The sequence below is a fragment of the Halictus rubicundus genome, chromosome 18 (genome assembly GCF_050948215.1).
Source record: "Halictus rubicundus isolate RS-2024b chromosome 18, iyHalRubi1_principal, whole genome shotgun sequence".
In the NCBI taxonomy this organism is placed as follows: domain Eukaryota; kingdom Metazoa; phylum Arthropoda; class Insecta; order Hymenoptera; family Halictidae; genus Halictus; species Halictus rubicundus.
Window position 1 is genome coordinate 299,454 of NC_135166.1, and position 25,217 is coordinate 324,670.

General features: G+C 45.5%; 3 protein-coding genes and 2 non-coding genes across 7 annotated transcripts; 2 read left to right on the forward strand and 3 right to left on the reverse strand.

Annotated features, from left to right (window-relative positions):
• Window positions 1-1,830: 1,830 nt before the first annotated feature.
• Window positions 1,831-4,144, reverse strand: LOC143363025 (tRNA N(3)-cytidine methyltransferase METTL6). 2 transcript variants are annotated; one of them, XM_076803604.1, is made up of 8 exons: window positions 3,582-4,144; window positions 3,362-3,507; window positions 3,139-3,282; window positions 2,898-3,070; window positions 2,655-2,698; window positions 2,354-2,468; window positions 2,096-2,161; window positions 1,831-1,914 (listed from the first exon to the last, which is right to left on the reverse strand). In XM_076803604.1, exons 1-4 carry the CDS (start codon window positions 3,957-3,959, stop codon window positions 2,914-2,916), a joined length of 825 nt encoding a protein of 274 aa, XP_076659719.1. In that variant the 5' UTR covers window positions 3,960-4,144; the 3' UTR covers window positions 1,831-1,914; window positions 2,096-2,161; window positions 2,354-2,468; window positions 2,655-2,698; window positions 2,898-2,913. The 2 variants fall into 2 exon arrangements, with proteins under 2 accessions (XP_076659719.1, XP_076659718.1); XM_076803603.1 differs by having other exon boundaries at window positions 2,350-2,468.
• Window positions 2,534-2,617, reverse strand: LOC143363076 (small nucleolar RNA snR60/Z15/Z230/Z193/J17). Its single transcript, XR_013083727.1, has one exon. It is a non-coding gene; the product is annotated as a small nucleolar RNA snR60/Z15/Z230/Z193/J17 (small nucleolar RNA).
• Window positions 2,766-2,849, reverse strand: LOC143363077 (small nucleolar RNA snR60/Z15/Z230/Z193/J17). Its single transcript, XR_013083728.1, has one exon. It is a non-coding gene; the product is annotated as a small nucleolar RNA snR60/Z15/Z230/Z193/J17 (small nucleolar RNA).
• A 2,648-nt stretch (window positions 4,145-6,792) lies between the features above and the next one.
• Window positions 6,793-21,453, forward strand: LOC143363027 (uncharacterized). 2 transcript variants are annotated; one of them, XM_076803606.1, is made up of 6 exons: window positions 6,793-7,130; window positions 16,836-17,063; window positions 17,870-18,107; window positions 19,932-20,084; window positions 20,525-20,732; window positions 20,982-21,453. In XM_076803606.1, exons 2-6 carry the CDS (start codon window positions 16,857-16,859, stop codon window positions 21,136-21,138), a joined length of 963 nt encoding a protein of 320 aa, XP_076659721.1. In that variant the 5' UTR covers window positions 6,793-7,130; window positions 16,836-16,856; the 3' UTR covers window positions 21,139-21,453. The 2 variants fall into 2 exon arrangements, with proteins under 2 accessions (XP_076659721.1, XP_076659722.1); XM_076803607.1 differs by lacking the exon at window positions 6,793-7,130 and adding an exon at window positions 16,586-16,683.
• A 1,045-nt stretch (window positions 21,454-22,498) lies between these two features.
• On the forward strand, window positions 22,499-24,852 carry Cpr11 (cuticular protein 11). Its single transcript, XM_076803223.1, has 4 exons — window positions 22,499-23,355; window positions 23,739-23,802; window positions 23,888-24,169; window positions 24,551-24,852. Exons 1-4 carry the CDS (start codon window positions 23,341-23,343, stop codon window positions 24,706-24,708), a joined length of 519 nt encoding a protein of 172 aa, XP_076659338.1. The 5' UTR covers window positions 22,499-23,340; the 3' UTR covers window positions 24,709-24,852.
• The last annotated feature ends 365 nt before the right edge of the window (window positions 24,853-25,217 follow it).

The following is a 25,217-nucleotide window of genomic DNA, read 5'->3' on the forward strand; positions in this document are numbered from 1 at the left end:
CGGAATTGTTTAAAATCTTTGACATGCTCGATTCGCTTCTTCTGGCATACGAGTGCTAAACAATCTTCTGGACTGGATGCGGTTATGAGTAGAGGTGTGCGAGAACCCGAAAATGCCGGGTCGGGGCGGGATGACTTCTCGAAAATTTCGGGATTCTCGAATATATCGGGTTTCCCGAGAATATTAGAGATTCCCGAGCATATTCAAGTTCCCGAATCTATCGGGATTCTCGCCATTTTTCGGGTTCATTCTCGGTAATCCCGAGATATAGTAATCAAGTTTAACTTATTAGTTTTTCAATCAATTTATTGTTCTACTTATTAGTTTAGTTTATGAAGCAATGACTGCAAGTAGAATATTGGTAGAATTATATAAAAAAAAAAGGCTAAACTATTCCAAAAACTTAGCTCTGAGAATTTGCTGTTGGCAAATAAACAACAGAAGAACTCCATTTCTTTACGACTTGCGATAAAATGTGGATCTATACACCAAGAAACCTATAAAATAACATGTTCAGCCCCCAATTTCAATAATTTATTCCTCAAAAAAACGGCTCGAATTTTGATGTTCCTCATTAACATACGGTTTTAGGGAAACTGGTCGATAATATGGTTTATTTAGCACAAAGGAACAAAAAAATGGAGCTAAAACGATGTTAATTGTACCCAGACAACTTTCGCAATGTCTTCAACACTCCCGGAACTTAATAATTCATTTCATGAAACGATAACTTCAATGTTTCCACACTCTCTCGGTGCGGAACAGAGGTATCGAACGTTTGTTGCGTTTGAAGGGCGCTCCCTTGCTGCTTTGAATTTAAATTTCGGTGGGGAATTCCGGCCAATGTCTAATGCTGTCTTCGACGCATGCGCGTCACCAGTGTTAACCGTCTTGTCCGACCGACCGCTTGCATACCGATCCCGTGAATCCTTTTTTTTCTCGATTCCTGTGAATTTCCCGTGCTGTGTTCGATCCTTTATTTTGTTTATTTTCGATCCCGCAGAGCGAGGGAATCCTGAAAATCCAAATTGGCAAAAAACTCCCATCTCTCTCCCGGGTTTTCTGCATCGTCGTTGGATCGTTTATTTAGCATATACTAATGGTAACTATAAGAAATCCTGAAATTTTTCAATCGGCCCAATAAAAACTTAGTGTTTATTAGCTATCGCGTTCTATATACAACGATTATTTTTCGAATCGATAACAGAGACACAGAAGCAATCGTATATTTAAATATTCAACGAACCACTTTTTGTGGACTAAGGCTTTCAACGTTGTCCGATCCGGTTTCATCGCCAAAACGAATCGAGTTCACGGCATCTTTTGCCTAATTAATAATCTCGATGCAATTTATTCGTACCAGCGGCTTCGCTTTCAAAGCCTTCCTTGGCACGTAACATCGACATCCCATAAATATTTTCTTATAAATTTTAATGTGGTGAAGGTGACCGTTGTTAATGGAACCAGTGGCGGATTTAGGGGAGAGAGACTCGAGGTTATGGCCCAGGGCGAACAATTTTTCAAAAAACACCAAAGGCACGGGTCACAACAATAAAAACTAATAAATGATAGTACCAATGATTTTGTGTTGTTTGTACACCTATGGGGAGAAAGCGAGGAGGGAGTTGGCCCTTCAAAGGAGAACCAAGGTGTAGAGGTAGCCCCTTGGCGGCGGAAGTATAAATCTGCCACTGAATGGCTAATTGAACTTTATTCAATTTTACCAGGACTATTTAAAAAAAAAAAAGAAAATAGCAAATATTTCAAAATTTTGTTCAATATCGTTGCTACAACATTTATATTTAGGGACAATAAACTTCGTTGTAAACGTAGATTTGTAATTTTAATTTATTTATCATTCATACATAACATATACATGTGCTGCATCTTCTTCGATAGACTCCCACAGGCAATCTGTTAAAACAGAAAACAAAGTATTTCATAAAACAATTTTTTATCAATACGAAGAAAGATTAAGCACGTCGAATTTCAGATAGAGCTAATTTGAATCATGGGAATTAGAAATCATAAGACGTTTAGGATCATCATTGCTAAAACATTAATGTTTAAAGAATAGTATTTAAAATTTGATTACCTCATTTTTATATAAAGCCTTATTGATTTGATCAAATCATTTCTTGTGTTGAAGTTGCCCTTTTACCTACAAAGTAGTAGTAATTTATAGTTTATTGAATCAAAACAATAAAAATTCTTGTAGAGTATATATTTCTCTCAGAGGTAGTGACGAATATGTCTATATCATTAAATTTCAAACAAACAAACAAAATATGCATCATTGAAATTTGAAATAATAAAACTATGCAAAAAGGTTGTTTAAATAATACTCACTAACATATCTATACAAAGTGCCTGTATACTTTGAGGCTATTATTAGAACATGAGTTAATTTTCTTCCATTGTTCAAAAGTTCCTGTTTGTATTTGCTCAAACTAAGTTCACAACATTATCTGCAATAGAATGGATAGAGGTATAGATACGTGTTATTACAAACGATATAATTAATTTAGTAACATTAAATTATCAGATAGGAGCGAAAGACATTATAAGCATTCTTCAGTCTAAATCAGTTGAACTATGGACTCATCATAGAATATATGTTCGTGTAAATTCAATATGTTTTAGAAAACACTTACTTAAATTTATCGTCCGCTGTACTTTAGATTCAGTGCACAGTATTCTGTAAAACAAATGTACAGACTGTATAAGTTTCTGTTTACACACGGATTACAATAATTACTATTATACAGAATTGTCAGATAGGAGCGAAAGACATATTAAGCATTCTTCAATCTAAATCAGTTGAACTATGAAATCATCATGTAGACGTAGACTATAAACTACAAAGTATTTATTTAACACCTTTAGGTGGAACAGACCATTGCATAAATCTTGTTAAGGCTTCTCAAATTTCCCTTGAACAAAAATCCTTTCTACATCTATATTTTCCTTCACATTTATGGTGCGTCTCTTCACATAATCGCACGTTAAGGTATTGAAGCCAACAGATTCAAACAGCTCCACTACTTCCTTCGTGGTAAAATAATAACTTCTAGAATAAAGATAAAATTGAAGGCAAAGTTTAATACAATTCTAACAAGGGGTCAAACAAAACTGTACCTGGTTCCATCCTGCCTCATATAAAAATTTTCACTGATCTTGTGGCCAGGCTTAAACCTCAACTGTGCCATATCGTATCGACCATAATCTCTCAAAAGCACGACTCCTTTATTGTCAAGAATTTTGTACATATTCTCGACAACCCTGGAACAAAGTACAAACTTTGAAGTTTCCAATTGCTATGAGAAAAAAACAATAGGAGTAACCGGAAGAATATATCTACCTCCGAAATTTTTCGGGATGAATAGCTGACAAAACGAATATTAAAGTCGCCGCATTCACAGGGAAATTCACATCCGCGAAACACTCCTCTGTGGTAACATCAGCCTGGAAGATCTTCATCGTTTCTGGATCGTACGATGCGTGCGCCTGTAAAAAATAGTACCGTAAAATGAAGACCACGTGCATCCACAAGCCGAGAACGATAAACGCAATAGATATACCTTCATCAAATCCACCGCTCGGGGAGACAAATCGCAGGCAAATATTTGTTTAAACTTCAATCCATCTTCGACCAAGGGATACAGAAAATTTCCAACGCCGCAGCCGACCTCAAGAAGGACCTTGGGATCCTCCAGCGAACCCAAACCCAAAAGTTCACTGAATTCCCTGGTGGTCCAATGTCGGTCTTTGAAGAATCTTGTATCGTTCCTTTTGTAGAACAAATCCCAGTGTTTCTTGGCGTCTTTTTCCAGTTGACTGGCTCGGAATTCGGAGACCAAGCGCGAATTCTGAGAGTGCATTTTCTCGATTTCTTCCTCGGTAAGACGCTTCGCCACGTGGTCGACGTACTCACCATTCGAGTCTATTGATTCAGCCATTTTCTCGCGAACCGTAATAATAATTTCGAGAATTATAAAGCCACACTGATGCTTTACGAATATTACGGAAATTGCAAACGTGTTTTTCGATTATTGGACGACACATTTACGCGAAACGGCTATTGGAATTGCGAAGTACAGAAGAACACCTCCCACCTCAACGTCCCAAAAGGAAATGAACGAGTAGCACGTAGCGTAGCACATGCGTAGCATCGCTGTAGCCCCACCACTCTTCAAGCGATGGGGGAATACCCTAGTAACATCAGGCCTGCCATTGTTAGAAAATTGTCTGGGAAAATTTGAATCGTTCTCCGCGTTGCTTCACATATTGTAACAAGGACACAATGGAATTCATTGTAAGAGAATTGTAACGAAGCGGATTTTGTTGTGCAACTTATTATTAAAGAGGAACATTCCGCGCAACGTTCATGATGCATTGTATTTGTTTCATAAGCATGCCTGAGCACATGAAAGTCTTCTTTCCAATCTTATAGCATTAATTTTGACATTTACTTTCGCCGAGGGTGAAGCGTTTTAGAGCAACGCCCTTGAATGGTCCTGATTTGCGTATCGTTTGCTAATTGCGATCGCTTCTGATCGTCAACTTTAATGGTTGGCAAGGACAGCGAGCCTGTCATCGGTATGAATTCCACGCGCGGACTTATTCGAGACGAATTAATATGCGGTCCCCGTTCGGAATGAATATTTTCTGCCTGCGTACACCATTGTCGCACAATGACACAGTGCTGAAAGGGGTTACTCGTGACTGAAATTTAGTTGATAAGTGTTCTGCTTCGCTCGAGACCATAGTACAATTAAAATAATACACCCGAGCGTGCGGAGGGCGTTGCGCAAGCACACGTGTTTTATAATAATTCGGTGCTTCGCTATTTGTACACGGGTCCGCGAATGTTGGAGGCACGGTTCAGCTGTTCGCGCCCGTCGTTAACATATGCACCACTCGTACCTTCGAAATCTCGAGTGCAATTAGAATGCACAAGTAGAGTCAACGAAGAACTCGTTATTACAAAATTCGACACCGGCGCGGCGCGATATCGATCGGTTGTTGTCGCGTTCGTTTCGTTCGGTTCGTTCGATCGCGCGTGTGTCCGCTCCGATATATTTCGCGGACGGATGCACGGCAATCTGAAAACTTGCAAACAGAAACGGGGCCAAAGGAAAATTAATCGATCGAGTAGTATGTAGGTCATTGCGGACCACAATTTCGTCGAGAGCCTGACGGAGCCCCCGTGACGATAGATTAACCGAATGAAATGAAAAACACGTTCTGCGAGTCGCAGTCGTTAGTGCTCCCTTTAAGTAATGTATTTCGTGGGCGGTCGCCTCGCGTCATTCTGCAATTTTTCCCATCGAAAAATAATTGATCGCTTGTCGCGAAACGCGCAGTGGTGATTAGCGGCGGGTCGCGACGCGTTGCCACAAAAATAAACGACCGAAATCCGGAGAACCGTTTCGGTGTAAAAGGGACAGGGGCGGATTAGAAATAAGCTTCTTCGATTTACGTAATTCCGAGTCCCTCGGACGGTTCTCGTTAAGAGGCCCGTTGGTCCGGCTCCTTTTGCTTGCTCGCCAGGTAAAATTGATTGCGAGGAATGAGTTTTCAGAAATCCTATCGTGACGTTGCTGCCTTATGTTCGTTCGCAAATGGAGAATTGCGCGGTATATCTTCGCACGAATGGGATGCGCGCGATGAGAAATACCGTCTGGCGAGCGTGGCCGTACTCTTAAGCAAATTAAAATTAATTTTTTTTCTCCCGCGGACTGGTAAAACCATCTTGCCCGTAGATTTAGAACATTTATTACGGGTGTTCATATTCCGCCGTAACCGGGACAAATGTTTCCCGGGCTATATTTTACATTAGCGTAGAAGCTAAGAAATACCTTCAAGTTTATCATTCCTCTCGCTCTCCAGCCCGGAAAATACCGACACTACTGAATTACATCGACTTTATAATAATTCTGTTACCGTGGAAGCTTCCATTTGCATTTGCCGGGTAGCAACGTGATTAATTTTAAATATATACACGTATACAGTGCACATCTTTGCAAAAGCAATTTGTGTACCGAGAAATGATGGGCATAGATTATGAACGAAAAGACTTGCGAGAACATTTCTGTTGCTTTAAATATAAATGAGAATAAACGACGAAATTTTAAGGGAAATATCGAGTAAATATCATTCCCATGTACAAATACATTTGTACGCCACTACATATATATATATATTTTTATTAACAAACTTTTTATGCTAGCGTGGCAAAAATTTTAGGGTTTGGAGCTGATAGATTTTTCAATCCATATTGGCTTTCATCTTCAGCCACGAATTTCTCATACCATCGACAACCGGTTGATACTTTGGGTAACTATCGATTGCCGAATAAAGAATCGGAATATTGGATTTCGAAGAACATATTTAACTTTCCATCGGATGCAGACCTGTCAAAGTGATATCCTACGATTAAAATTTCTCTTTTCAATGAATAGTTAATTTTACACAAATAGTCCGCGTGTAGAGTACTAGAAAAATGAAAAATCTTCAAACAAACAAACGTTGTGTACGCTCAATTTTACGAGTAACTGTAAGCGTTTAAAAGGCCCGTTTTCGACGGCCGGCGCGAATCCGCGGGTTTCGAAAGAGTGAAACGCAGGAATTCGCTGGCGCATGGATAAGCAGCTGGAGGTTCGACTCGCGAGATGGAATCAGCCACAAATAAACGTGTAATTAGACAGTCTGGAATTTTTTAAAAGCGTTAACGTGCGGAGAGCTCGCGAAGCGGCGAAGTGCGGCCGCGGGAGCGACGGAGTCGAGCTGGTAATTGTAGGCGCGGCGAAGATGCTTCGGCCGTGCCTTTTCCATTTGCCGAGGCAGCCAGCGTCGAAGCCGAAGCATCTTATACCGTTCGTCCTCGTGGGCATTCCAAGCGGGAATTCTCGAAAGCCAGTTGTGCCGTAGAAACACGCGTCGCCGCCTGCCGTTCGCCTGCGACTTTCGAGTGCTCGTAAAACCGCCGTTTTCTCGGCTCCGTGCCGCTTTCGAGTGCACCGAATTTTCTTGCGAACTAGAAGGGCAACGGACCACCGGCCGAATACCGAAGTGCCGTAACTACTTGACCCCGACGACGACCCCCCAGGTCCTACGGTCAAATTCCGGTGAGTAGCAACTACCCGTCGAGTACCTGTTACCGTCAACCCCGGGGTCGTCTCTTTACGAGCCGGTCGTTAACGCCCGGAAAAACGTTCGTTTACTTGTCACAATTGCTTGTTCCTCTACGCCCACGTCTTCTCTCGTTGACATGATATTCCCGCCAGAAAATTCTCAGAACACGACGAAACTCTCGGTCGCGCGTCGCGTCGTCGCCAGTTCAGGCCAGTTTCGCGCGAGGTGATCGACAAGCGCAAGCGCTCGTGATAATTCGCTGCTAATCGAAACGTTCATCGAACCGACAATATTGTCAACGAGCGCGATCAGGATCGTTCGAATCAACATCTTCACAGACGTTTCACGATCAATCTCGATCGAACCTCGTCCTCTTAACTATCACCACCGACAAGTTAATTACACGCGAAGTAGAGCATGAATTAATGAGACAAGTGGCGCGTGACGCGTAGAAAAGATTACATTACACGCAGATACATGAATAGCAAACGATCATCTCGAAACCAGCGATTACTTGGACGTAGTCGATCCGCAATTAACGCACCGCTTTCGAAAGCGGACTGTACATAGAGAGTTTCTGCGCCGGCTTTTTCGAACGCTTCGAAAAACGGCATTGGCTATTGTCAATGATTTTGCGACGTTCCGCAGTCCTGTGTCAGCAACCTAACCTAAATTTGTTAATATACTTTTTTACTCGAGTACGTATTACCATAAAAATCGTACGATGCCGAATATGTGTAAGCCGTGTTTGGGGCTCGGTGGTTCTAGCGTGAAAAAGTTCCAACTCAACGTAACGAGTACAATTACTTCGACTCTTTTGAAAATAAATTCGTAAATCTGGTGAAAAATTCGTGCCACCCATGCGCGACCGGCGTGACATTTAACGTGTTAACGAAGGAGCACGAATCGACAAACAGGTTTGATTGCAACATTTGTGTGTTCGGTGTAAAAATCATATTCGAATATTTCCAAGGATTTCAATTGGCAAATATTTTGATAAAACCTGGTGATTACTAGAAACGAACCGTATCGAATATGAAAATGATAGAAAGAACGCGATCGCAACGAGGCATTACCCGGGGCCCCATCGATCGATGCTTCCCACCGAGCAGTTTCGTTCCGTTGACACGGTCCGCCAACAGCGATAATCGACGGTTTCGAAGCGGAAGCGACGATCCTCGTTTAACAGCTAATCGAAACAAAGAAGCCGTTCGTGCGATACGGCGGGGAATTACTTTCGCGAAATCTTACGGGCTCGCTGTTGGTCGCGCGAGGCTCGAAAACGATCGTGTTTCAAAGCGATCGTGAAAACCCAAACACGGTCGACGGTCGAGTAATGTTTTATGACAACAACGACAGCAACGGGAACGACCACCATGGCGCGGCGGGCTTTATCGACACCGGAGAAACTACAATGGCACGTAATTCCGTCGCGGTTCGCATTCCTGGACGAGCGTGTCGTTCTGAGCGTTCTCAGCCGGCCAGCCAGCGGCGGGAAAAGTGCTCGGCCCGAAACTTTCTAGGCTCGTATCGCAGTCCGTGACTGGGAACCCGCGTGCGAACTGGTTGCCCACGGGGTGGCGAACTGGTCAAATCGGATCTGCGCGATCGTTTGCGTAATCCGGACGAAATCGGCGCCCGTGTCAGCCCGCCCGGGTTACGCAACCGTAAACTCTAACACTCTAATCCATTCCATTTTCGTCGCAGCCGCTTTTACATACATACATACATACAAAACCCGGCGGCACCCTCGCGATATTACTTAACGCACAGCCGTACCTAACCTTTTTTCTTCTCCGGCCACATATACAGGGTGTCTCACCTGATTTTCAAATTTGGTTTTGCTTTTCGGAGTAGTGTTTCGGATTTTCTGTAAATTTGTATTGCCACTTTGCCCTACCTTTGATCAATTGGTAACGGGAATAATGTTCGATTTCAAAGGAACACCTAAAAATACAGAATCTGGTGTTGTGGTTCGGAAGGTGTTTCGCCCTGTCATGTAGCGACGATTGGTGCAAACGAAAGTGGTGAGTCCGCCTTTTTGAAGATCGTGGCGACACAGTGCGCCGTCGTCCCGGTTACTGTTATGCAAGCAACAATCGCACGTCCAGTGTTTATCTTTTGCACACGGTCACTCGCGGTCAACGGTGAGTATGTACCGTTGCCTGTTTGCCTGCTCTTGGGACGAGCATCTAGAAGCGAGCAACCGCAGCACCGATTTATCGCGGTGTGTACACGATCCATGGCGCGCTGCGAGCCCTCCACGGCTAATAATTCTTACGATTATAGAGAAAAGAACCGCGTGGATGACCAGCGAGCTCCGTTAAATCGCGAGCCGGCCTTCCTGGTTCTCTCTCTCTCTCTCTCTCTCTCTCTCTCTCTCTCTCTCTCTCTCTCTCTCTCTCTCTCTCTCTCTCAACGATCCGAGCGCGGCCTCGGTTAATTCTCTAGCGGGATAACACGCGCCCACGTAAAAATAGCGGGAACCCGTAGAGCCGCGATGTGTATAAATTACAGAACGGCTTCTGCTATTGGAAACGCGTTTCCATGTACCAAACGATAGCGAACACCAGTCGAATCGTGTCGGACATTCAGCGGTTACCGGTCTACATTCATCTAGATTCCAAATGCTACACCGAAGGAATGCCCGCCGATAAATTCCCGTCGGTGTACAAGCGTCAATGTACAGTAACGTTTCGTTAGTAGTTCGCCTCCTACTCTCTGGTAGGGATTCGCTAGCGCACGCCTCTTCTTTTCCAGAAATTCCGAATCGATTTGGTTCGGCGAGAAATTAGCTGCGAACCTCGATCGTTGATCGCTGCGGGTCTAGAACCGTGACCCACTATCGGGGTATTATATAGTCGATTTGACCTCGCATTTCTCACTTCGCTTCGGCATGCAGAATTGCATCAACGGAATGCGCCGATTAGCAAATACTAATAATCATTGCAGACGTTTCCGTACACATTCTCGCATTTGCGCCACATTTTGTGTCCCCTTTCTTTTGGGAGAAAACTACATAATAATTACAAGCTACATAATAATTATCCATAATTTGAATCGCCCGATGAAAATCACGGTCGCGATTCGTCGTTCTGCGAGCGTAAACGCTCGGGCCAGTGCGGCGGAGCCCTGCAATGTTCTAACTCGGCGGAGGAGACGTTCCGCAAGATTCGGAAACGGCAGGGCCCGGTGGATCGATACTTGCATGTTCCTGTTGGAATTAGCACGGCCGTATAAAGTCCCGCAATTCGATAACCCGACCGCGAAACGTGACTCGGCCGTGCATACCGTGCACTCGAAAGGAGGCCCGGGCCCATCCTCGGCGTTGATGCGCGCACAATGTCGCCGGCGAACGCTTGCACGTGTAATCCGTTTCACTCCTAGCATTCCAGTCGGTGCACGCGACGCGTCGCGTCGGCATAGCGCCGCGATTAATAGAGACGACATAGCTGCTTATTAGCATGGAGTCGCAATCCGCGGCCTCCGTTACGCGAACCAACCAAGACTGCGACTTTGCGCGGGAAACGCGTGCAAATCGCCAACCTCTACACGTTGACTCACTGACACCAAGCAAAAGCTTGTTACTAGACATTTAAATTTTCTGTTACAGGAGTTAATACATTTAATCGACGGAATTTTAATTAAGGATAACCACGATGAACGATTAAAATTATTTTGGCTACCAATATCCATTAAAAATTACTAGCATTTTTTTTAGTCCTGAGTGCAGTTATGCGTGTGGTTTTCGAATCTTAAAAAGCCAGAGTGAAAGTAAAGAAAATAAGCTAACTGGACACTGAAGTTCTGAAGAGCGTTGAGAAACTAGGCGTTAGCCAATACCTTATACCACCGAACGAAAGGTTTGCCATTTACACGATGCTGTACCTTGACTTTTACTTTTGGATCTTTTCCATGTTCGGTTGAAATACGATATGTTGAAACTTCGGTTTGCAGGTGAAGCGTTTACTACATGTGGAATTCAATTTAAGCTAACGGTGGTCAATGCTTCAAATGTTGACACTTAGGTACTGATAGAGTAATTGAATCGTCTCGATTTGAAAGTGCACGCGTGGCATGGAACTTCCAAAATGTAATTACACTGTTGTGACTCGATCTTCGACGAAAATTGTCGTTTTATTTCTTTTGATCGTTAATATACGCACCGTGCATTCTTTGCACGTAGTTGTTTACTTGCACGTAGGTGAACGCCATCGAGGGAAAGTCTTTTACGGGTTTACGGAGCGAACCAGTTGGCGAATAAATGTCAAAGCGACTCGCCTTTTACCACGCCGCGCGCCGTCCCGCTCGGCTGGAATCACGGAGCAAGGATGTATCAATATTAATCGTAATCCGTGCGGTTTTGTTCGTGTCGGATAAATTCGCGGGTATTTACCGTCTGCCGAATCTCGCGGTGCAAATAAAGCCTATTTCGACGAAAACTCCGCGGCTCGTACCGGGTTATTTGCGATGCAGTTTCTCGTAATCGTGCGGCCACGGCCGCGTAAAATAACAAGGCTCGCTTTCCCTTTTTTTGTGCAAGCCGATCGTGCCGATACAAATTTCGAGCGAGGTATCCCCCGGTATCGGCGAACGATCTAGACGCGTTCCGATACCTAAGCCAACGAACACAGGACTCGGCCAATTACCACCGACAATTTCATCGGTCTCATGCCCAGCGATCGTTGGCGATGAAAAAGGGAGATTCGACGAAAAACGAAATCTCGTCTACTTTTCACCGAGATTCTCATTACAGAAAAATTGCCGAGCCGTTCGCGAGATTCCAGATAAGCCTCCCATAATTTCGTGGCACCTGTCTTTCGGTTCGGTTTCTTTCCGCGCCTGCATTCCAGAGAAAGTTAGCCGCGATGATTTGGCACGCAATCGAGGCGAGCACTTGTTCGTCCGAGGTTACCTGCGTTTCCATTGCTCGGCGGCGACTGCCGTTGGCGTACAGGTGCAACCGTACAGGTTGAAATTTTTAATCTCTAGGCAACCTGAAATTCAATTTTCATTGGGTACCACCGCTCTCTTTATTACCTTTTGCAACTTTATACGTACAGGGGGAGTTCCCTTAAATCCGGATGGCACTTGATACAGGACCTTGTTCGATAAAAGCATCGATTTCTTTTACATTCGTGCAACATCCAGCGTCCTTATCGTATAAACGAGAACGGCGCATAATGGCGGAAGAGTGTTGTAGCATTCAAGTAATCTAAATGTTTCCCGCGTTTTTATCCTCTCCAGTGGTTCACTTCTAAGTGCTGCAAAACCACTACAAACGTGAGCAAAGGTCTGATTGCCGTTGAAAACGCAAAATGGTGGTCGTCACTCGATCCCGACTACCGTAGAACGATTTAGAACTCGGTAATTTCGCCGATGGTGTTCGCGTCGTATTCTCAGATGTCAAAAACATAATACGCCATGGGTAAACCCAATGGATTTGATCGAATAATTCGACCCAGCAGCTGTTGAAAATATCGTATATCGTTTGAAATCGGAGGCCATCGTCGAGAACAGCGGCGCAGGGTGGCTCGAGCGGTGGCTAACTCTCACTTCCGGCGTGTTCGCCAACTATAGCTCGTTGGATCGACGCGTGCGCGGACAGTCGCGGCCGGAAACAGGAGATTTTCACGCGACCCAGAGAGAAAAAGAATTCGAACTCTCGGTTCATTTTCGCGAATGTATATCCGACGCGTCGGGGCTCCGCTGACATGCGAATCGATCCGCGTTTAATTCAATTGCGCTCGTCGCGTCGCGCCGCGTTGCGCCGCGCCGAGCAATTCCGGTCGTTTCAAGAAAATCGTGACGGCGTTGAACGATTACTTTCAAGGAACACTTGTTCCTGTTCCCACTGTTAAATGCACGAGCGGTGCATTCGAAAATAGTTAATACTAATAACCTATTAGTATTATTATTAGAATTGACTGATAACCTACTTGTTGTGTAAAAAAATGTTTCGTTTCGTTAAGACCGTGTTTAATTTCGATTGTCCGTGCGCCGAAGGTAACTGGCGTCTGCTCGGTTGGAATCCCAGCAATCCGACATCGGAACCCGATCGCGGATCGATGATTCAATTGGCGGAGACGCGAAGGCATCGGCGGAACGCATCGCGGATTCCGTTTTTCTCGCGGAAAGTGAAGGGCGTTGGAAAGGTTCTAGCTCTCGTCGATGTGCCTCGCCTTTCTAAAGTGTATACCTGAACTCAGCGAGGCGTGGCAGCCGGAGGCCGCTCTTGTTTCACCGCGGCCAGCCGACGCTCGTCGTCACGAATTCTGCACCGATTTGCAAAATCGAACGCAATCCGTTCCCGGACGTGTCACGCCGCCGACGCGCCGCCCGCGCCGCCCGAGCCGGTGAAAATCGCTCCCGACGCTCGCCGGTTTAATATGTAGCTCGGATCACGTTTTCGTTAATGTGCTGAATCGATTAGCCAGATGCGAGCGTCACAACCGGTATAAACAGGCATTTTTCACCCGTCCGGAATATCCCGTTTTCGAATGCCTTTTCCCGTTGTCGCGCTTTTAAATAGACGATCGCTTCTTTAACCCTTAAACTGTAAAGGAGGTACTATATGAAAAAACGTTACATCGGGGTAACAGTGGTAGGAAACGTGTTTGCAGTATTTCCTCGAACGTAAAGAACAAAGTATTATTTATTCGTTAACGTGTCTACCAGATCCGATATACCGAGTTTGCGATGGAAAATTCTCTTTTTAGACGACCGTATCACGCGATGCTAATTATTTCGACGTCTTTAAAACGAAGCAGTACTATTTATAGCGAGACCTTTTTAAAATTGTAATCAGATATAATTGAGTACTAAAAGCGATATGCTATACTTAGGTCCTTCATTATTAAAAGACTTCCACGTAAACGTCAAAATATTTCAGATAGTCCGTTATTTTAGCCCAGTGTTAAATTTATTTTTCCTCGAAACGAGATGAATGCGAAAATATTTCGAAAGCGATGGCAAATGCTTTGTTAGATTTTCGTCTTTGAGTGGTACGATTGTTGAATATAAAAACAAAATCGAGGTCTGCATGAAATGATTAAATTTCAACTGCACTAGCGTGCCGGAAGTAAATCGACAATTTTGGTCTGTACATCAAAGGCGTCTCATTGATGGCGAAATTTATGCGTTCCAAATGCAATGTTCATATTCGCAACGCAATTTTGTCCGTCCCGTTTTCGCTGAAGTGCGTCCCGAGTTTATTGAAAATTCGTGTCTTTGTTTCACTGTTTTTTTCCCGGACGCACGATGACGTAGGGGAAATATTTTGACTCGGAAATGTCGTGCTCCGGTTCCCGGCGGGTTTTCAAGTGGAAATCTGCGTTCTGTCATTACACCGCGTCGGAAAGCTTTGCCGGCATCCGTCGCGCAACAGAGAAAACTTTCGCCCGAAACGTTTCCAATTTAATTTTCGGAAAAAAAAGGAAAAATGTTATCATTCGCGGACGGGCGTGCTTGTTAACAAGCTCAATTTCAGAGTGTCGAACGCACAGGGATTGCTCGAAAGGGACAAATAAATTCGACTGTGTCGTTTGTCGTCGTTTTTTAAAAAGTTACAACAACAAATCACCAAACTATGGCTAAAACAGCAAGGATATATTTGGCCACATTTTGACGAATCCGAACCATTGTGCTTCGCGACGTTAAAATTCCCGATCGGAAGAATTTGATGGGAAATGGTTCGGGGAACGAGATCTTAGAGAAAAGCGGCGGATTTATGGTCTACGGATAGAATATCATTTCACTTTTCACTGGCCGTTGGTAATCGATGAACACGTCCGGACGTTCCGCGATCCTTTATCCGAGAAAATAATGCGGATCCGTTGGCAATAAAGATACTTGATTTGTTGTACCGCCCGGGGCTCAACAATTGCCCAGTTAAATATACTATGCCTTATGGAATCATTATCGATCGATCGGCTGTCAGCGACATTCGTGTACGGAATCACGCTCCGCGGCGGATTTATACGGGTTGCGTGCATCCACCGAAAACATTGGTACAAACAGCACCGGGGCGCGGCGATAGCGTAGATCCATCGCAGAAGGACGTTGACGAGTGGTCTCCGCAATCAGGGTACGGACAGTCCCCTTTGATTCGCAGCTCAATTATCCAGGCTTATCTTGAGTTCGTCGATAATTGTTTGATTGCAATCCAACGGACCCACGTTACTTGTTACTTCCCTTCTCCGAACCGCCACACCGAACGTTCCAAGTTCAAGGAGAACTCGACTACATTTTCATGAAACTATGAACCTTCCTAATTGCTTACCAATCGAAAGAGAGTTCCAATTGGTCGGCTGAATAATTAAAAGCAGCGAATCCTGTGTACTTTCACGGTTTCGCAGTATCATCCTTTGCAACCGTTCTCCGGTGAACACGCAGCGCGTCCGAAACTCCGTTCCGATGAAAACATTGTTGGTAATTCCATTGTATCGGTGGACGCACAGCGAATACTGCCGAATACTCGGATATTGCCGATGGAAATATTGCCGGCAACAGCGAGGTAACCCGATTGATCGACAGCTTCGGTAACCTTTAATCACTTTTCCGCCGTGCTGCTCTTCGAATCGGTAATCTTGCACACGTTTACTCTTCCGACGGTTTTAACGGTTTATATGCAACTCGCGCGATATTTATCTTACCGAAGTCAAAATTAACGAACGGAGCCTGTTACGCTTTAATTCAGGAGCTCGCAAGAACGAATGCTAATGGCATACCAAGCAGATACAGCTGAAGCATCTAATCATTTCGACCATTATTTTCATGTTTCAAACCGTATCGAATATACAGTTCATCCTATTAAGTGAAATTCACGGTTCGGCTGCAACGCTAACTACAACGGAAGCTACCATCGAAAAGATACAGTCAGTCAAAAAACCACGCACCCTTTGAAGTAGAACAATTCTTCGAAACTCAAACGGTTTGTGGTTTTCGAGGCGTTAGGAGAATTAGTTTACCAGTTGATGGGGAAAAACGTTTGTTGTTGAAAAACGCTAATATTCTGCGGTTTTCTTTCTTGGAAAAGCTCGGACCAGCTCGGTCCACTTTTAAAAGTGACTCCATTAAGAAGGTTGCACCGAGAATCTTTTTTACCAACCGTGGAGAAACAGGCGTAGAAAGGCTTTCGTTGCGAGAAAGATAGTCGCAATTTGCATGGGGCGTCGTTAGTTTCGGGGTCCACGAAACCGTGAAAACAACGGGCTCGCGGAGAGCCTCGATTCGCAAAATTACACAGACATTGCGAAACTCGCGACCGTTCGCTAGAATACGATTGTCGGGACCGATTGGGGGCAATCCTGCGAAGGGGAACGATTAAAGTAGACCGGGGCGCCGGCTCGGCGTCGTCGATTGGCCGAACGAACGAATTCCGTCCAGCGGAACAACGTGGAAACCGGAAGGTAATTTTCGTCGCGATATTTGTCCTTGGATCGTGAGTGTTTTGGAGGGGACACAGACTTAACGGCACGAGTGTCCGGCGAGCGGGCATAACCCGGCCGTAGGAAACGGTGTGGCCGACTATGCGCGTGTGTACGTGTAAGTATCGGTGCGCGGAAACTTCGACGTGAAATTTAGCTGCGCCATAACGGCCGATGAGAAACTATTCCCGGCGCATTGCGGAAGTGGAAGGGCCCGTATGACCCGGGCTTGAATTGCGGCGTAATTGAGACGTAACTTCTGCTTTGCAGATTGAATATCGCCCCGAGAGGATGGACGCCGAGACCGGGGCCATTTTGGCCCTACAAATATTGGCTCTCTGTTCGATTGTCGCCGCTCTGTTGGCCTATTTGATGCGGCAATCGAGGAACGCCACCGACGAGTACGAGTCCCGTAACAAACGCCACGTGCTCGTTACCAGCTGCGATACCTGCGTGGGCTTGCAAATCGCCCTTGCACTCTACGAAGTCGGCTATAAGGTAATCGTTCTACCGTTACAACCCGCGACACCACGCGAACTGGGACAAATTCCCATTCTACGCGGCAAAAATATCAGATATTGTTTTACGTTGTTTGTACTACTTTCAAATATTATTTTAAAACTTGAAACTTCGCCTTATAATGTTTTATTATAGTGTACACATTGGACTTTTTTTGAGAATCTTTGGAATTTTCGATCTTCAGGTTCGCTTGATTTCATAGTAACAGTATTGGGTAAACTACAAATCACCGAACCCATCGTCGAAATTGATTTACCGAGACATTAAAGAGATATTATATCTCTCGCCAGCGCGCTGACTTATTAATTAGGTTATACCGAGGCAATGATTAAAGTTACGTTCTTGTGCGCGAACAGCGGTAAATGGTGCTTTGACTCGGACTACTGGCTCTCAAGAAACTCGATATTTTATGAAATTGAACACCCTTGCGCGTCAAAGAACGGTTGCATACGGGCGATACATAGTTGAAATCTCTTCTACTTTTAAGCTTAATATTTTCCGTGATACAAAATTCCGTATTACATAATGGAAATAACTGAAAAAAAAGCAAAACAGACAAAGAGATTCTAAGAGACCAATGTGCTAATGCCCAACAACTAATAAGAAGAATTGAAGTAAAAAAAAAAACCTTTTGCACTTAAAGACTATCTGTTTATATTTCCAAAAGGTGAATAGTTAATCTGAAAAAAATTCTGAAGAATCACTTATTTCCCCTGAAGGAAAAGAGAGAGATGGCGAATAACCATTGAAATCAGTATGAGAACGGTGGCGTTTGCTGTTGATAGGTGTTCGCCGGTCTGCTTGATCCCTCTGGCAGTTCACCATCGATCAAGATCTTGCGCGCGATGGAACTGCAGAAGGACAGGGACGAGGACACGGTGGACGGTACGCAAGGGAATCCGCAGGATCCGGAAGTACATGCTCGCGGGCAAATCGTGCCATTGGAGCTGGACCCGACGAGGGAGGACAGTTTACGGGCTTGTTTGGACGCAGTTAGAGCGAAACTTCCGGCCGGCGAAGACGGCAAGCAATTGTCGATTTAATGCGCACCCGAATGGCGAAGATTGAACACGCTCCGATGCGCTGCGCTCCGCCTCGCGCGATCCGCTTGTTTTCACACGCTCGAGCTCGTATACATTCGCGCTCGAGTAATTAAATTCGATTGCCGACGCACCGGGCTTAACCGGTCAGCCCCGTAACGATCAGCCGCAATATCACGGCCAGAAAATTATGATCACGGTGTGACGGAGAACAGACGCGATCGTGTTTCGTTCGAAATCATTCGAGCCACGCTTGTTCCTTTCACGGTCTCTTGCTCTTTATCGTTCCTCGTCGAAAATCACTCACGGAGCGAACCACCGTGCACGAAGAAATCCTGTCAGCCGTTAATTGTATAACATTCAAGTGCAAATCATTGAGAAAGCTTCCTTCTTATTACTGCAATTCCTAATTCGAAAAACGCATCTCATCGAACAGAGTTCCCCTTCGAAACTGCTAAACTTCCACAAAATCTATTCAAGCTATTCAATCTCTTCAAAGAATCGCCATAGCATTATTTAAACTTAATGTGTCAACCTACAAAGCCGTAATCCGATCCATGTAAAAAGATTGAAGGGAGCTTAACGAGTAGCTGCTGGTGTCTGCGACGGGTTGCTTAATTAACGAAAAATCACGGTACTGCGAGGGAACGTTAATTAAGTTTCGCGAGATCTTCGAGTTTCGTTTTCGAAAGTTCTCCCGTTCCTATCAGTCAACGGATCGGCAGGGGGTTAGCCATTTCGATCCGAAAATTGTATTATTTCGTTAATTAGGCGGAGGATCCGCAGAGTTCTCTGCCGGAAGAAGGCGATCTTTGGGAAAATCTCCCGTTGACGGCGAGAGTCGTGTTCCGAGATGCGATCGTTAATGTAGACACGGGGCCAATAATTGTTCCCCGATGATTTCGCCGAGTGGTACGCTTCGAGATATAATACCCGCCGAGTTTTATCGGTCCGTATAAATAGAACGCGAGGAAAGGGGGGGGCGAATAAGAGAAAAGCATGATAGAGAGAAATGGAGGGAGAGAGTGAGAGAGAGAGAGAGAGAGAGAGAGAGAGAGAGAGAGAGAGAGAGAGAGAGAGAGAGAGGAGAGAGTTCGGAATGGAGTTCCGAGACGCGAAGGCCGCAAAGATTCACGGATGTAAAATACCATCGGCTCCCTGGAAATTGTTCGGTTAAAACGAACAATTCCGCGGGAAGGGGTCTGATAACCGATCGTCGAATGCAATGCATTTGCTTTTATCGATTTCCTCCGTGCACCGTCGTCGATCCTGTACGGGGCAAAGCGGGTCTGTTCCGATCGGCTGTAAATTACACCCGGCGCAGTTTAATCGAAATTTTTCTTCATTCCTTCCCCCTCGTTTTTCTTTTTCTTGAAACTTTTTCGTTTCTTTTAGCCTCTCCAATTCACCTCTTTCTGAAACGCGTTCTCTACCGCGATATCTACGTGGAAGATTAACACGTTGGCTATATGCTTCAAGGATTCACATAGTTGTTACTAAAATGAGTGTGAAAGGTCTTCGAACCCCCACTTTAAGGGCTATTTTCAAGATATGGCTAACGGCTGGCCAAAGCGACTGTCGACGCGTTAAGGGCGACGAAGGGAACGTGTCAGGGAACAATGAAAGTGATCGCTCATTTCGGAACGTTAAGAAGAAATGGAGAAACCGTTTACGAATTCCTGGTTCACGTCAACTCGTTAAGAGACGCGCACTCGGCGATGCGAACTTCCATCTTCGCCGCGTCTGGCGCGTCCTTCGGAAGCGACCGCTTAAGGTACACCAAAGTTTCAACTGTACTTAATTACAGGTCTCTGGGCAGTCGTGCACACCGGCGGTCAGGCTCTTCCTGGTGTTATCGAGAGGCAGCCGAGTTCCGCGTGGGAATCCATGTTGCGACACAACTTGGTTGCACCGCTCAGGACTGCCAGGGTTTTCATTCCTCTGTTGCGCGCGAAAAGAGGTCTGTTTTACATAAGTCCGTTGCCATAAGAAATTTCATCGACGTGTTCACCTCTTTGCTTAAACTGAACTTACCGTCTTACAACTTAAAAATGAAAATGTTGCATCGAACTTAAGCAGGAAAAAACGAAGAAAAGAATTGTTCCAAATTTTATATGGAATATATTTTTGTTGCTTCCGCATAGAAAAAGGAAAATTATGTATTACGGTAAACATGTTTAAGAGCGTTTACGCTCAAAGAAAATAACGGGGAAAATTGATTTTTTCAAAGCTCGAAACCCGAATACTCGAAAGGAGCAACAACCTAAGCGATATCGCTGGAACGACGCGATACGACGCGATGCGACGCGACGCGACGTCGAGCACGATAAATACTGTTTAGACTCTGTTTTACGGTGTACAGGGTGGTGGTGTGCGCTGTAAGGAACATTTATGTTAAAGGTCGCATCGTTCTTTTGGGAGATTCCGCGACCAGCTACGGCACCAAAGCCGGGACAGGTCTGGTGGCGTACAGTGCATCCCGGAAGGCCGTGGAAGGTGCTGCGGAGGCATTAAAAAGCGAGCTTCAGTCCTCGGGAGTCGACGTCGTTCTTCTTAAACCGCCGCCCGTGAATCCTCTTATTCTTTATAGCGCGCCCGTTCTCAAGACGTAAGACTTCAAACAGTATTTCACGGACGGTTCTCCCCGGCATAGTACATAATTCGTGGCGAGTACGTTTTCGCGATACGGTTTGAATGGCAGCGGAACTCTCGTTCCGTCTGTAATTGGCATTCGTGGCTCCTTCATCCATTTCTCTCCGTGTAATAGCATTTCACCGGTTACATTCACCGATACAGATAAGCTTCCACCTGTTTAGTTTAGGCTTTAACGAGTTGAACGTATACGATGCTTTGATAGGTCCGATGTGGAATCTGGGATATTTTCGTCGGAAGGGACCTGGACGGCTCCTGTGTCAACTCATTCGGTCCAGAACTCGTTGATTCCAGCGTTAACATCCGCCTGTCCACGTGGCTCCTACGACATGGCAGCGAAATCGCGGCTCTTCTGCCGATGAACCGCTTGCCAACGATGTTGCCAGCACATGTAGCGTTCCACGCAACACTTAATTGATAGCGTGTTCGGTTACATGACAGCCAGTAATACTTTGTAAGACTAATGGAGCCTTGTTAACTTTGTGTTAATTAATCCTCGTCTGTACGAGTCGATGAACGATACGGGGCCTCCACGAGACCATTAAGACTGTGTCGTTTACCGCGACTTCGTCCTGAATAGCTTCGCTCGTAAAGCTGATGCGGCTAGAAGCTTCCAGGTGCTAAGAATCTGTACAGTTTTGTAATTAATATAACTCTCACTAAAGAATTCTAATTAAGATTGTGGTGTCTTTCTTTCGAACGGCTTCCCCGAGAACATGTCTGTAAACTCTGGCAGGTTCGCGCAACGCAGGTTAACGCAGTTTATGCTTCGCGACGGCCTTCGTGCTCGCGTAACAGCCATTCCGCACCCCGTTCATATTAATTTCGGTGGTTTCTATCGCGAGTTCCGCGGATAATTCGCTGATGTCTGGATCGCGCGTTTCCCTCCGCAACTCGCGCGCTATGCAAACAATACCGGGTTCGGGCGGCCACGAACGATATATTTCAAATTCGATGCTCGTCCACCGTACCTTCGGTTCAATTTGATTTGTTAATATAGAGTGGACGTTCGATTAACACGATTCGAGTGGTTCGCCGACCGCCACTCCCGGCGAATTCGCGATCCAAATGAACCGTAAATTAAACAAATTCCACCTTAATAGCCCGCAAACAGCACTTTAGAGAACGATACCTACGGTCGTTCTGGCAGTTTCTTCGCCAGACGAGATCGGTTGTCGCAGAATTTCCACGTCATTAACGAACCGCCGCGCCGCAAGACCCGAGCGGCAACGAAATATTCGCGGGCCCGGAAGTATTAACACTTCGACGTCGTCGTTGCGTAAAACCTTTTCTAATTACCCACCGGACCGTGCATAATCTTTTTCCAATAGTTTCGTCATGAGTAAAAAGTAGCCGCGGGAGGAGTCACCGAGTCAGAAAAACCGTACTAGCATAATCGCAGACTCGCGACGAGCGGTCACGCCAATACGTCCCAATTTCGTCGAGAGGGAATGAATAATTCCGTCTGTTTCTTTGGCGTGTCTAACATTTCTTCGAGGTTTCAAGGTTACCGATGTTTTGTTTTTCTCATATAGCTATACATATATTTTGATTACAACGACGTGACTACGATATTTTGATTACCAGTTGGCGCAAAAATTCGAGCTAAATTCGGGGGACAGAAATGGGGCGAAAGAACCCCTGATTTTTGGATCGCTCCTTCGTCCTAATGTCCAACATTACAATAGGATCGTCCCACTGTGGGGCGGGGCTCGCGCGGCAGACTATTTGACTTTCCGACGAATCGATAGATTACAATTCAGCCGAGAATGAATGTATCATGCAGGCCGGGCGGTTCGCGGAAATGCAATAAATTCAACAATAAACTGTATTGCCACGCTGGGATGCGGCCATTCAACCGACATATTGACACTCGTTCGCTCTATCGTCGAAAATGCGCAATTTATTGCTCATTAATCACGACAGTCCAATTTGCGTTCGCCGATCGAATATATGATAGGACCGTTTCTTTAATGGAATCGGGCGGGCCCGGCCCGGCCCGGCCCGGCAGGCCGAGAATAATTGTAGCCCTATAATTTTGGAATTATCGCGGGTTTCCGGGCTGATTAAAACTACTAAAGCATCGGGGATAATGCGTTCTCGCGTGTGTACGCCGTCGAGGCCCCGCGGATAGTTACGAGTACTACTTGAAATTAAAATTGCCGTTCGCTCGAGGCCACGTTAAAATTCAATTTCAGTTTCATTCCGGGCGGCGCAGGTTGATTCCGCGTGTTTGAGAAGCGATCGTTAAATTCGGATACCAATGATTTCGTGGCCTGATATTTTGTAACATGTATTTTTTCCCGTCCCGTTTTTCGTCACGCTACGACAACAATGCCAGCCGGTGTCGGTCTGTGACGAAAACTGGAGCCATTACGTCGAGCTATTAAAGAAACGATTGGCTCTCTCCCCCGCTCTATCTCGTCCAACGACAAGCTACGAAAAACAAATTAATGCTGTAACGAGAGCCGGTCCTTTCGCGGCCCGGTGTCGTTCCTATAAAACGGGATTTTCGCGAACGGTTAGGGCAGTTCGTCCGTCGTCGGTCCCACGGAGGAAACAACATGGCGCTGGTCGAGGTAAGCGTCAATTTCGTCCGAGTTTGAAACGGGATCGTCCTGTTATGGCAGTAATTTCGAAATTTTTGTTTGATCCGATCGATCGCGATCGTTCGAATTCCTAGCTGCGCGCATCGGTTCAAAGAGCGGACCGGCCTTCGCAAAATGGATCACGGGTACCGCGGCAAAGTATTACAAAGTCGTGACCATAAAGTAAGAGCGCGGCGTGTTTCAGAGGTCTTTATGCGACTGGCGGGGACGTCCGTTTCCGCCTAGCACCCGAATTCCCCTATTCGCCGAAAAATAATGGCTCTCCCTTAGCAATTTTCTGCCGCCTCAAACGAATTTCTGTCGCGTTACCGATTTTCCCAGGGAACTCGACCTCTGATCTCTCATCGTTTCAGAAAGCGATCATCCTTGCCTTGATTTCGATCACCGTCGTTCATGGTCTTTCATCCTATCTCGAAGGTAAGGTAGCGTTAGAGAAACACGCAACGAAGATAGGGGAACAAGAGTGGTTTCGATAACTTTTACAATTTTTGTTTCGATCCAGATGAGGATCAATCCGGCAGCGTAGAGAGAACAGGACATGGCGGAGGTCATGGAGATGGCGGCCACGGTGGTGGACACGGGAAAAGTGGTCATGGTGGCGGTCACGCGTACTCTTACCACCATTTTTCCGGACCAGTGTCTGGCCATCACCAAGAGGTTTCCTGGAAAGACAAACACGGACACGTTAATCATGATTTTGTGGCCCATCCAAAGTATCATTATGCTTACGGTGTCGATGATAAACACACGAAGGATTATCACGCACAGAAGGAGCATCGCGACGGTACGCACCGGGTTAGGAGCATTGATGGAGCACCGGCAAGAAAGTCTTCCGAGACTCGATCTCGTGCTCTTAATTAGAATCTCGAACTAATTGGACGGCCGGCCTTGCTCTTAATTAGAACTAGCAAATTCGCCTGTCGACGATCTTTCGGCGCGCTAACTTTGCTATTTTTATACCGGGAAATTCGTGGAAGCGCGGAGACATTTTCCTCCTCTACGTCCGCGCGGATGTTTCCACTTTTCGCGAATTTTTTGATACTTTGAAGTCTCTAGGCAAAATGTACTGTGCCTCGCAGGAAGTCTCGCCTATCCCCACCATTGACACTCCCGTAGTCCCAATGTTTAGGCTTTGACACAAACTTACGTTTTCGGAAAATTCCAGGGAAAAAGGTGGAAGGGGAGTATCATATCCACGAGCCCGGCGGCAACACGAGGAGCGTGAAATATCACTCTGACCCTCATGGTGGATTTTTCGCCGAGGTTCACAATTATGGAGGAAACGACCACTCCGGTGGAGGTCATGGCGGTCACAAGCATTAGAAAAGACAGTCGTGTCTACTTACCTTCTGAAAAGTATAATTTACAATGTTAATACCTATATTATCGTTATTTCGTTGTTTCTGGGTGGACTTTTGTCTGTGGAAGTTCCACTGTTGTTGTTATGTTATAGAACACTGAATTCGAAATAAAATAACAGTTTATGATGGTATGAAAATATCAGTTTCCGGATTATGTGTTTAAGCCTAGTGTTAAATGGAGCTTGTTAAAGGATTCCATAACGCTTTCGATACCTGCTAGACACGCTAACCGTCGAGATTTCGAGTTCGATAGGACAGCGTGGTCGTGTAGTTGCAAGAAACAGATTTGCCGGTGCTGTAAAGAGATCGTCGCGCCGGCTCGGTAGTTGACCCGTCCACGGCAATTCCGCTACCAATTTCCCATCGGCAGTAATTGCATTGCGCATACGCTTCGACAATTCCTGCTGAGTTTGCGTAGTAGATGATATTGAGTAGACACGGCTCACCGTCGGAGCACAGACAAGCCAAGCC